We start from the raw sequence: 12,506 nt of genomic DNA on the forward strand, positions 1-12,506 counted from the left end.
AGATATGGCTAACAATTTTTGGTCAATTTAACCATTATCAGACACTGTTTCAGGAGTCAAATTAATACCCATGAATCAAATCCACTGAACGACTACCCTGAGGTACCCCTGAGCAAGATACCGTCCCTACACACTGCTCCCCGGGCGCCCAAAGGCTGCCGACTGCTTCACAGAGTGAATGGGTTAAATGCAGACAGGGATTTCCCCATGAGGATTAATAAAGTATATGTTATTATTATTATTGACAATGAGAAAAAGGCACCAAAAAGAAGCAAAATGACAGGAAAAGTAACAAAAACTATGTGAAGAAACAACACTGAAACACACAATTATGACAAAAAGACTAAAATGCAAAAATCAAAACAAAAAAACATCTAGCATACAGAGATGTCAGATAATGGAAAACACCTATATGATGTATAGGTGAATGCACAAAATAAATACAAATTTCAACTTCCTCATTGTGGGTGTGTCTGCCCTGGAGGATGAGCAGGGGGGGCTTTTATCCATCTGTACCCAGTGCCTGTATTTTTCATAATCTGTCAGCAAAATCCAGACTGAACCATAACAGCTTCCCAGTAGGCTAGCTTACTTTATATAATAGAGCTTGAAGAACCGGATAGACCAAAGAACAATGTCGTTACTCTTGAGTAACTTTAAATTTGGTCTGTTTTTTCACACGGTAATCGAAACACGTCTACGGTTGTGACACAGACAACGCCTTCTCCCAGCTTCTCTATCCACAGTGAACGAGTCTGACGCTTGCAGCTGCTCCTTATATAGGCATAACGTTCAGCAGTAGTACCGCCTGTGTGTGATATTCGACGTTCCTATTGGACGGCTGGACTGTCAATCGACAACGTCCAGGGGACGCTACCGTGCTTGGCCTGTGGTGTACTGCTGTCAACATTAACGGGTGTACCAGCTACATTTAGCCGGATATAATATTCTAACGTGGTAAGACGACGTTTTTTACAATGTTCCCATCAGTTTGGGATGAGAAACCTCAAAGTTTACAGTTCTGTTTTTAAATATATTAATCCTCTCTTTATGTCGGTTTAAGCGGCCATAACAGGCAGGGTTAGGGCTCTTTTAGGTATCGTCGCCCATCCTTTGAGGTTAGCTTTAAAGCTTTACAGTAACATGACAAAAAAGTGCTTATATGCTGGCTAGCTATCGTTAATTGTTGTTTTATCTTCAGCAAATAAAGAGTAAGGGTTAATGAGTGCATCTGCTGTAGCTAACTCTCAGCCGGCTAAAAACAACCTGTGACCTTTTGCTGGCTCTCCCTAAAAGAGGTCCCTGCTCCACAAACGTGTGCTGGACACAGATCCTTTTTGCATCTGTGTCAAATCTTTACTTTGCTCTCTACATTGCCTCTTTGTTAATTTCTGTTGAATTTGTGCAGGTGCCTGCAGCAAACTCTCCGGATGTCCAAGTACAAACTGTTTCTGCTGAGACATGGAGAAGGGGCCTGGAATAAAGAGAACCGATTCTGCAGCTGGGTGGACCAGAAGCTGAGTGAGAATGGGGTGAAGGAGGCCCAGGACTGTGGAAGGCTCTTGAAGGAGCAGGGATACAAGTTTGACATCGTGTTCACGTCCATACTTAGCCGCTCGATCCAGACAGCATGGCTGGTGATTGAGGCTATGGGTCAGGAATGGGTCCCTGTTGTCAAGTCCTGGAGGCTTAACGAACGACACTACGGCTCTCTGATTGGACTCAACCGGGCAGAAATGGCTCAGCAACATGGAGAGGAAAAAGTGAAGCTGTGGAGAAGGAGCTATGACATCACTCCACCCCCGATTGATGAATCCCACCCTTACTTCCATGAAATCTACAATGACCGTAGATACACCACATGTGATGTCTCGAAGGAGAAGCTTCCCCGAGCTGAGAGCCTGAAGGAGGTGTTGGACAGGCTGCTGCCATACTGGGACAGCACTGTGGTGCCAGTGATAAGGAAGGGCAAGACTGTCCTCATTTCTGCTCATGGAAACAGCTGCAGGGCCCTGCTGAAACACCTGGAAGGTATGCTACCATAACCTGCCATAAACAATGCTCGCTGAGGCTTTGTCTCTGTAGGGTGAATGCATTCCTGCAATACTGTAGTTGAAATCAGCAGCTGCCTCTGAACTCTACAGTCTTCTGCTTCTGGTCATCAGAGTCAATGAATTGGAAAGGACCTATTTCACTTCCAGAATTGGAAAGTGGTCGACCTCTTGTCGAAAGGCCACTGAGTTTGTGTTACATTTGCAGTGACTATGACCTTTTATCAACCTGCTTGTACTGCCCGCTCTGTAACTTGACACATATTGGGTGTTACCGTACCTGTAGATAATTACAGGAAGCAGAGGATACATGCAGGCTGGAGCAGACTAACATTACAGCTTTGCTGAATATGATCTCATTCTCTAGCAATGATTCAAACTAAAAGACTGCAAACTGTAATTGGTCATGGTTGTGAATTAGGGCTGTGCGATATGAACAAAATCTCATATCCCGATATAAGAATTCTATCGTCCGATAACGATATAAATCACAAAAATGTAACATTTTCTGTAAATTCTGTGAATCTCGGGCAGCTCGACTTGCGGGAAGTGTTTCCAGCTGTGCGTCATGTAGCTGGTGTCGAGTGTTTTAACCTATGCACGAAACTATGCATTTTTAGACATAAGTTGTAACGGCCGCCGTTTTCTTTGTGAGTATTTATTACACGGCGTGCTGCGGGGGAAAGCTTGTTCTAACGTTTGAGTCTAAGGTTTATTTTTTAGCACCTGGCGGCTCTTTTTTACTTCTCATCCGTAAATAATCTGCTCTTTCACGTGATTCAGTTTATTTTGAAAAGTCTCAACAGGATCTTGAGCTTTATTGTGAAAGGTTTATGTGGAACATAAACAAGCGGACACGCTATGGTGTTACCGTCGTTGTTGCTAACCACAACGCATAAAACAGGCGCTTGTCCGTCGGTAGTGTGGTTATATTAAATATAAGAGTAAGAGAGAACTTCAAGAAATTAATATAACCACTACAGTGACCATCAAAACGATGAAAAAATATTACCGTAAACAGTTTATTTTGCGACACCACGAAACAAACAATACCGTAAAATGAAACGATAGACGTTTTTATATCGTCATCCGATATATATCGTTATATCGAACAGCCCTATTGTGAATTGCTTGTATTGGATGAATATTACTCCTCCTTTCTCCAGGTATATCAGATGAGGACATTGCCAGCGTGACTTTACCTACAGGGATACCTGTGCTGCTCGAGCTGGATGAAAACCTCAAGCCGGTGAAACCTCGACAACTGCTGGGAGACCAGGAAAAGATTCAGGCAGCCATTAAAAAGGTGGAAGACCAGGGAAAAGCCAAAACAACAACTTGAACGCATTGCAATAGTTGTAAGACGTAATATAGTTTCATTCTTGCTGCCTCTGAGCACTTTTTTTATTAGCTATGGCAAATGCCAAACTCAACAAACTTGAATAACTCCTTATTTAATAACAGGTTGTCTGTTACTGCAACAACAGATTGTCATTCTACTGGGACACGGAGAAGTTCAGAGATATGTGTGTGTGTGTGTGTAAATGTTTTAATGTTGTGCTAAATGTTTTTGTGTAAGCACTGAGAAGACACTTGGTCTGTAGCTTGAATGCCAGCTGGGTAACACTTAAGGGTTTTATTTATGTATTTATTTAGTTATTAGGTTTCTTGCACTGTAACTCTACTTTACAGATTCATAGCAATGCACTGATGTGGCAAAATCTTAAAATGCAAAATATATTTCCTCTCTTAAAGGTGTTTTTGTGTGACAGGGTTTCTAACCTGTGCCTTCAGTTTTTATTCGGCACCTGAAACAGGTCTTTTATTGAAAGTGGACCTGTTATGCTTTTCCTTATTTACCTTCAGGTGTGCGCTGTTACATTGATGGATGGAAAAAGCTCAGGCTTCACTTGTTTGAAATCAGTTAAACACTTGGTTTCAAACAGTTTTTTTTTCTCTGGCCTCTCTGTGATGTCATTGAGAAGGGATATTCTTTATACAGCCATCTCAGGCGGACGGCTCTAGCGCTGACTACTTGGTTTAAAGGGAGAAACACTAAAACGTCTTGTTTCATACAGTGGATGAACTGAGGTGTGGCACAAAGGCCAGCTGTGAGATAAACTGGGATTATTTTGAACTGTGAATCATGCAAAGCTACTCGTGTAGAGTCCAAAAATATGAATATGGAGCTGGAAATCAGCAGAACAGGTTCTCTTTAAGAATAAAAGCACTCCATTAAGAAATCTTACCTCAGAAAAATTACAAACCAGCCCATTCATTCCAAGAATTGGGTAATAAAGCCACTCAAATGCTGTGAAATGCTGAAATTGAATGTGGATAAGTTACTGATACCTTTTAATGGCCTACTCAATGCAGCAGAATCTGCTTTAAACAGTACATCAACTCTGACACATAACAGATTGAGTTCAAAACACTTACACTCATGGATATATTGGTATGACAACTAGCTATTTTTATTTCTTAATTACAGTCCTACATGGGCCATTTGATGTTATGTAATGAGAGAAGATGTCACTGTTTGCACATTGTCTTACAGCAGAACTATTTTACCGTTATATGTGGCTCACACTGCTTTAATGTTTTTAATATGTTGTAAAGTGTGTCTTGTGTGTAATTGTTGTCTCTTTTTTTTTTTTTTGTTCTCAGTTTCTTGCGTTTCGCTGCCACTGTAAGGCGTAACCGTTTTTTTAGGTCAACAGGCAAAATGGATACATTTTGAACATTTCTAGGTACTAAAGGGTAGAAACACTGATATATTTATATTTCCTGTAAGCTAGCTTAATGACCTCCCTGCTGTTCTCACCTTGCCATTTGAGAGTTGAATAAAAACTCTCAAGATGAATAAAATGGAATTCTAATTTTCCAAAAACATAAACTTATTTCTGTGTTATGTTTCATTTTCAGCTTTGTTTTTATCTGATTGCTCTTTATTATTGAAGAGAAGGGTGTTCCAGATGTTGCCCTGATATACAGTCAACTATAAATTATGTGATGGAGCAACTGAACCAAATCGGGAAAATAAACAATAATGCTTGTTTTGGAAGTGCAGACATCCTCGCAATTTGGATTCCGGTCGCCTCGAGCCCGCTGGAATCAATAAACGACTGAGTCTGTTTGGCTACCGCACATGGACTCAGAAGAGTGGTTCTTCATTTCTCAACCCTTTCTGTAATTTGGCCAAACCACTGGGGCTGAGACCGGGAGAAACCCTCTAATTGGATGGAAATGCTCCTAAATGAAATGATCAATGTGATTGTTTTTATTCCAACTTATGTGGCAGGAGCAATACATGTATTTAACTGATATGCTAATGTATGGACCACCGTGTTTATATCTATCCTTTAACAATCAGACAGGCTCATTAAGTACATCTGTCATTTAACTCAATACATCTAGAAGCCAAATACTGCACTTCAGTCAGAAAGCTTTTTACACACAATAATGCAGCACTGCTGAACTGCATAGAAAAGAAAGCGCAAGTTAGAAAATTGAATCTATGTTTAATATTTTTAACCTTTATCAACCAGAGGAATCAGTTGCACTGCAATTTAAAGACATCCCTAAAATTAACCTGTGTGCATACACATGTCAACCCTGTGAAACTCAGTGAGTTTGCAGCTTGAGCAGGCGGAGCTGCACATTGCATGCTCTGCTTATAAACCCCTGGTCGCTCTGTGCCTGCTGATTTCCAGCCGCTTTGGTCTGCAGGCCTGGTAAGTTTAATCATAATGTGTGATGTCGCTTCACAAGGTCATTAGCGCAGGCATATAGGGATGTTGTGTTTTGTATTTAGACTGACTTGTGTGGAAAAAACTGTATAATCAGAGTGAAGTACATATTTACAGCTGCTAATGACTGTTGAATTTGCAGTGGTTTCATGTATCATTTGATGTGAGGACAAAAAGACGGGCTGGTTCAGATTTTGAAACACCCCAAAGAAGACTCTTGAAAAGATTTGTTAGGTTATATTTTATATGGATGCCTCACTTTTGTACTTCTTCTGTAGTACTAATTATTACATCTGAGCATGCCATCCTCATTCTAGATTGCTTGAAAAGAGATGAAACTGAAGAAATAGAACATAAATATAAGTGCACGACATTCATTGTTAAAGAAACTAAATGTTTAGATCTCTATGGGAGACTTTCCACACAGAGATATTAGGAGAACTTAATTGTGTCCCCTTAATACAAGTTTTTAACATCCTCAAGCAGAGACAAGAGTGGGAAAGAGGTATCATGAAAACTGAAGTTGATGTGAAATATCTTTTTACACTGTGTTTATATTTTTATCTTTAATACTAGAAAGGAAATTTCATTGTTATAAAGAAAATTGATTCTACTGGATCCAAGCTGCATAGAAAAAGAACTCTAACAAGGAGTGACAGAAACAAAACAAGTCTCACAATCCCTTTTCATGAAGTAATTGTGAGCTTAATCATGTACAATTTGCTGGCGGGGACTTCTGCAAATAAGTGGTTTCAGCTGCCCATATTCTTGTTTTTCCTCCCTCCTTTCATGAAGCTTAGATACTTGCATCTTTCTGTACAACAGAACGACAGAAGTCGAAGCCATAATTCAGTTTTAGTTTTCTGTTGCTCTGCTGGCTGTGGACAGACTGTTTGCTGTGGTGGACATGCCAAGTCGGCCTCCTATTCCTTAGATGGTATTGCAGATAAAGGCTGGACCACACTCGGTTGCAGCGTGCGAGTTTGTGACCGGAGGCTGATCTAGTCTGGGACTGGAAATGTGTTTGGATTTAAAGAGCATTCTCACTCACCCATCTTGATTACAGAAATCGGGATGACTTTGTATCCTGAAAGTGAAAACAGCTGTGTATGCACAAAATGTAAAAGATATTGTTAACGCATTGGACTTCCAGTCTTTCATATCCAGTATGCACAAGTACAAGAGAACACATTCTCAGAAAGTAGAGCAATTCAGATATTTATGTTTAATGTTTAGCTGTGTATGACTTTTTTCCCCTTTTTAATTAGTACAGTCCAAATGCTATTGTCTGCATGGTGCCAACTGTGTCTGGATACAGATGGAAATACAAAATGTCTTTTGAGTGTGAACACATGGGAGCTGCTGCAGTTTGAGTTGAAAATCAGCCATTTAAAAAGTTGTGAATCAAGTTTGCCAACTGAGAAAGTGATACGGGAAAAATTCAGCTGCTGGTGTTTTAATGTGAGCACAAACGGGTCTTTGTGCCTCAGCAGTGGAGCGATTTGAAAGAAAAGCACACCGCATGGTCTCTGGTTGTACAGGTGGGGCACTCTAAATGGGAGAGGAAATGGTTTTCCACATGAGCAAATTACAAGAGGTTAAAGGGTGAACATTAGTGGCACTAATGTTAATGAAGTCATTTGTCAGCGATCAGTCTGCCATACAGGAGAAATAGCATTCCCAACACCAAGAGAAGAATGATTTGGAGTTAGGAATCATTTTAAGGGTCCTGCTTTTTCTCATGGTCTTTTTTAATAATCACCCTTCCAGTTTGGGTTTTGCCTCCCAGCACTATTTTTGGAAAGCTTATTCACGGTGATCACAATGGAAATAAGTTATTCCTGGGTTACCACTTTGTTTAGCAGCAGGTATTTTCTTGAGTAAACCACGATCTCTGTCCATGGCAGGGACATTACAACTAACACTGCCTGTGTACTTCCTTAAAAGGAGGCCAAGTACGCCATCTGAGCTGATGGGATGTGGAGCAGGGAGTGCACGTAGCTGCATCTATTTCCATTGAGTGCCCGGCTGAGGATGAAGCGATAACTTGGCTTTGAATTAGGATTATTTATTGAATTGTGTCACCACACATATTTCATTCCAGTCAATGATCGCTCCCACTTTGCAATGTTTTATCAGCAATCAAACAACAATTTCCATCAGCTGATTATAAGCTATTATAAACCATTTGTTTAATAAAACCAATCGGTGCTGCAGAGTCAAGAGCTGAAGGGCTCGAATTTACTAAAGGCCCCTGTCGCTTTGCACAAAGCTGACAAGATAGTTGCAAATCTTCACATCAACAGCCACAAAACAGCACAGACTCCTTTTCGGCTCTTTTTACAAATATTTTAATGAGCAACAGAAAAGGTCACCAGTACAGTATGTTGTTGCTTGTAAACTGTGTGTGATTTGTATCCTGGTGATGGACTTTTTTGAATGTGACCATGTTTGGTCATGTGGAGTAAGCAGCTGTGGCTTCTTGATTGATTGCAAACGCCTCTCTGGCAGCTGTTTATCTACATATAAATGTGTTGAAGTACTTTTTTTTATCCTTCAGTGAGAAACTTGTCTGTCTTTTTTGATTTAGTTTCTGCAGCGCGTCCTATATGTGCTGTAGATATTTAGCTGATGCAGTTTTGGGCAGGTATTAAACAGTCATATGATGTCAGTTACCAACCTTACAATTAGCCAGTCAGACAGAATACAAGTCAAAGGAATCGATTAAAGAAATATTCATGTATAGTTATTCTGACCTCGTGACTGTAGGCCTACCTAAAACACAAAGACTGGAAACAATGGGAAACGGCTACTTTACAGTATCTGTCACCCTCAGAGTTAACAATCTCAGCAGTAACTGACATGTAGCTATAAAGTCTGCTGGCTTGTTTCTCTAAAATGATCATAATTTAGAAGAGTAGTATGCTGGAAAAGTTTATTTTCCTTTTTTTCTTGCATCCACAGTTATTGCTGGACTCATTGCAATAGAGACAGAGCTGTGCAGTTGCTAGTATCCAGCTGTGTGCCTGTCTGTGGTGAACATTTCCTGATTGAAGATGTGAAGTTTTCTCTTACATGCCAAACCAAATGTTAATCACACATTAGGAACAGTGTTAAACAGAACAGAGTCTCTGTCTCAGGCTCTTTTTGATGTCTGACTGATACATTTGGAGACACTCTGTAAAGACACCATCAGTAAGGCAGTAATCACAAAGGCCAACAATATACAAACAGCACATGGTGTTTACACAAAACTGGAGAGCCAAAGGAGAAGCATGTAGCTGATGTAATTATGGGGCTTTTAGTGAAAGGCTTATAAGACTTATTACGAGCTTCGATGGACTACTTGAGGGATTCTCGGGCTAAATCCAAGTTGGCTTTCAGAAACGAAGAAGTCAAACATGTGGGCGTACTGTGAATTAACCGCTTTGGATAAGGGACACTGGCATGGGTTACTATTGTGTTTTTCCAGGACTGTTTTTATTACTTAAAATTTTATAGGTACATGTGTTCAGTCACATCTATCTGAATATGTCAGAGACCTGCAGGCTTTCTTTTAATGTACTTAGTACATTAGCACTGACTGAATATTATTGTGATGTAGACTTTATGCCATGTTTGCAAAATGTGCTTCCTCATGATCTGCAGCTGGTTGTTTGGCTTCCTTTAAAGGTGAAGTTTTGCCATTCATTGCTGCTTCAGAAAGCTCTCCAGTTATCAGGTTGAATTCCCACTATTGGTTTGGGTTTTATATATTAGAACTAGTAAGGTGGCAGCATGACATAGTGCTGCAGGGTAGCAGAAGATTGTGCTGTCATCATTTAAAGCAATAGAGTACCTAATAATGATTTGGGGGGACTTTTTTGTGAAAAAGAAAAAACCCAAATTAGGATTAGCTTAGCTTGAGATGAAGGCTGGGAAAGGTAGGAGCTGTTGTAAGTTGTAAAAAAATCTGTTAGCTACCAACACCTGTAAATGTTTAATAGACATTTCTGTTTAAATTATAGACAAATATACAGGGTTTGACGCCGTTGACATTTTGGGATAAATAATAGCAGTGTAGACAGATATGACATGTGCACTGAACAGATGAATAGTGACATATAAATATATAGTTAGTGACGTGTACAGGTGATGAGAAGGGATTTTTTTGTTTAGGTGTAACCAGGCTTGCTTTAGCCTTTACCTCCAGTCTTTATGCTAAGTTAGGCTAAGTACCTGCATATTCTGCCTGTCTTTGGTTTCATTGGAGTAAACGCATTCCCTCAGAAGTCACAGTTTTGTTTAGCTTTAAATGTCAGAGTTTGATTTTTTTTACATCTGACTTAATGCAAGCCAGTCATATAAAGCTAAATATTCATGAACAGTGTGTTTTTTGTGATTCTTTTGCTGCATGAAAGCAGTGTGCTCAAGTAGCGGGAGAAATATATCTAAATTAAAGTGCCAGTGTGATCAGTGCTTCCACATATTTTTGGGCCTTCAACCAAAATATATATAACAAAATATAGAAAAAGTTATTCCTAGAGGTAATCTGAACTATACAAATCATCTGTCCATTTGCAGATAGCACTGTTATGGGGAACTCGGAGAATAATGTCTGTGCTGTTAAGTGCATGTCTCTCAGTGTAGACAAAAGCTGGGAAGAAAGGCAATCACATTAGAAAGTTTAAACATTATAAAGTCTAAAAACTCTCAAGAGATTTGAAACTTTATAAATAGAGATCTTCACTGGCATCAGCGGACCAGTGAGACAATGTTTGCGTTAGCCCATCCAAACATTCCTGCTTCACCATTCAGACATCTCTGAGTTGTTCAGTTCAGTCAGTCCTTGCGTGATGCTCCATAGAATCCATAATTCAGACCACCTTTTATGATGCTCAGACCTCTTCTGATCCCATGAGGCTATGAGAGAGTGATGAACAGGTTGTCACTTGTGACCCTGAGAAGAATTAAGTTAGTGAACAAGTGACAAGTGAGTCTAACAGTTAGTTCACACAGAAAAGAAAGTCATCCTCATTCACAATCCTGGCAAATAAGCTTTGGTCATTGTCAGCGTACATCAGCTGATAGCCCAACTCATACCCTGATGTGCATCCAATAGGTGAATCCTAATAAAGGGCACTTCTTTAGACAGGCCACAGTTTCTGAGAATCTCCAGTCTGCTTTGCAACCCACCTTCTCCCCTGCACTCCCTTTCATGCTGCATCTGACCGAATGACTCATTGATCTGACCAAATAGCCATCATTTATTTCTTTGTATAGCACATGGTTTGCAAAACACTACAATGTACTGTAGTTGCAAACAAATACAAGGCCTTTTGCTTGATTGCTAATGTGTAGTATACAATATAATCATTGTGAATTGGTGCTGACAGAAAATAGTCCCCAACAAAAACGTGTTTTATGCTGTTTGAAGTACATTTCCTAATAACTGCACTTGCATGTGTTATTAAGAGAACATAATGTTCATTTTAGCTTTTTTTCTCCAATGCTGAATTTTAGCTCGTTCTTCCAGATTTTAGAGAAAGTCCTTGTTTAATTCTGGTCTCTATAGAGCACCGTCGATTATATGTATATATTAAGCAATCTATTAGAAAAGCATAGAATAGAATAGAATTCAACTTTATTGTCATTGCACACGTCACAAGTACATGGCAATGAAATGCAGTTTGCATCCATCCTGAAAGTACATTAGCAATAATATAGATATATTACAGAATATAGATCTATTAGAGATATGATACAATGTACACGGTATGAAGGTATGTTATGAATAAGTATGTACAGGCTATAACTGAAGTGAATGTACAAGCTATATACAGGCTATGAACAGGTTATACGTATGGTTATAAATATGAAAAGCTATAGCAGATTATAGATATACAATTGCAAGTATTAATAAACAGTTGTAAAACTATAATTATTGTATTGTACAGTATGATTGTCTATACAGCATTTACAGTAGTGCAATCAAGATCAGTAAGATATGGATAAATTATACAGTAATTATATAAAGTGCCAGTTGTTGTAAGTGGTGGTTCAGTCCAGCATCAAAACGGGGGTGTCAGTTTTTCGGTGCCAATAAATCTCTGTTCAGTTTCCCACAAGGGTAAAGTCTAAAAGAGTGCCATCCTTTTCCTGGGAAACTCAACAGATTTGGGTGTTTCAGGGAAAGGGACGCTTTTGGCTCATTTTGTTTGTAAGTCTAAATGACTGTGTATGGTACCGGTCATAGTACAAACTAAACTGTGACATGCTTATGTCCCATTATGATGCACTGCTTACTGTTGGTGGGCTCCTCTGCAGATCTGAAAATCTTGAAACAAAAATACAGCGATGAGAGTGAAGTGGCCCTCTTTAGTATAACCATATATGACCAAGAATGAAAGTAAAGCTAGCCGGGGTTAAGCTTTCTTTGAACTGCCTTATAATGTATTGTATGATTGTTTCTAAGGCTAGAAAATAGAGTTGTTTGACCTTAAGTGAAAAAGTGTGATGTAATCTCCCAGTGCTGGCTCTTGTTCTGTTTCTATTGTGAAAGACAGGAATGCCTATTTGTCATGGGTTAGAGCTTCCTAAAGATAGTTGCAGTCTTTTTGGCTCAAGACTAAACTGATTTTATTTTCTATTTTCAGTACAGGGTGCATGACTTTCAGCTGCAGTCTCACAAAAAAATTGGTATGATGTTTTCTAAATCAGCACGGCC

At 39.5% G+C, this 12,506-nt stretch overlaps 1 protein-coding gene across 2 annotated transcripts; it reads left to right on the forward strand.

The window, feature by feature from the left end:
* Nucleotides 1-810: 810 nt before the first annotated feature.
* On the forward strand, nucleotides 811-4,947 carry bpgm (2,3-bisphosphoglycerate mutase). 2 transcript variants are annotated; one of them, XM_040026105.1, is made up of 3 exons: nucleotides 811-957; nucleotides 1,409-2,031; nucleotides 3,218-4,947. In XM_040026105.1, the coding sequence occupies exons 2-3, from the start codon at nucleotides 1,431-1,433 to the stop codon at nucleotides 3,391-3,393; spliced, it is 777 nt and encodes a 258-aa protein (XP_039882039.1). In that variant the 5' UTR covers nucleotides 811-957; nucleotides 1,409-1,430; the 3' UTR covers nucleotides 3,394-4,947. The 2 variants fall into 2 exon arrangements, with proteins under 2 accessions (XP_039882039.1, XP_039882040.1); XM_040026106.1 differs by lacking the exon at nucleotides 811-957 and adding an exon at nucleotides 1,005-1,118.
* The last annotated feature ends 7,559 nt before the right edge of the window (nucleotides 4,948-12,506 follow it).

This window comes from Simochromis diagramma, unplaced genomic scaffold, assembly GCF_900408965.1.
Source record: "Simochromis diagramma unplaced genomic scaffold, fSimDia1.1 OVJJ01000293.1, whole genome shotgun sequence".
Lineage (NCBI taxonomy): Eukaryota > Metazoa > Chordata > Actinopteri > Cichliformes > Cichlidae > Simochromis > Simochromis diagramma.

Excerpts from the sequence above, each read along its gene's own strand:
- bpgm (XM_040026105.1), top strand. The coding sequence starts at position 1,431 with ATGTCCAAGTACAAACTGTTTCTGCTGAGACATGGAGAAGGGGCCTGG. Across the intron at positions 2,032-3,217 it reads CCTGCTGAAACACCTGGAAG|GTATATCAGATGAGGACATT; the intron begins GTATGCTACCAT and ends TCCTTTCTCCAG.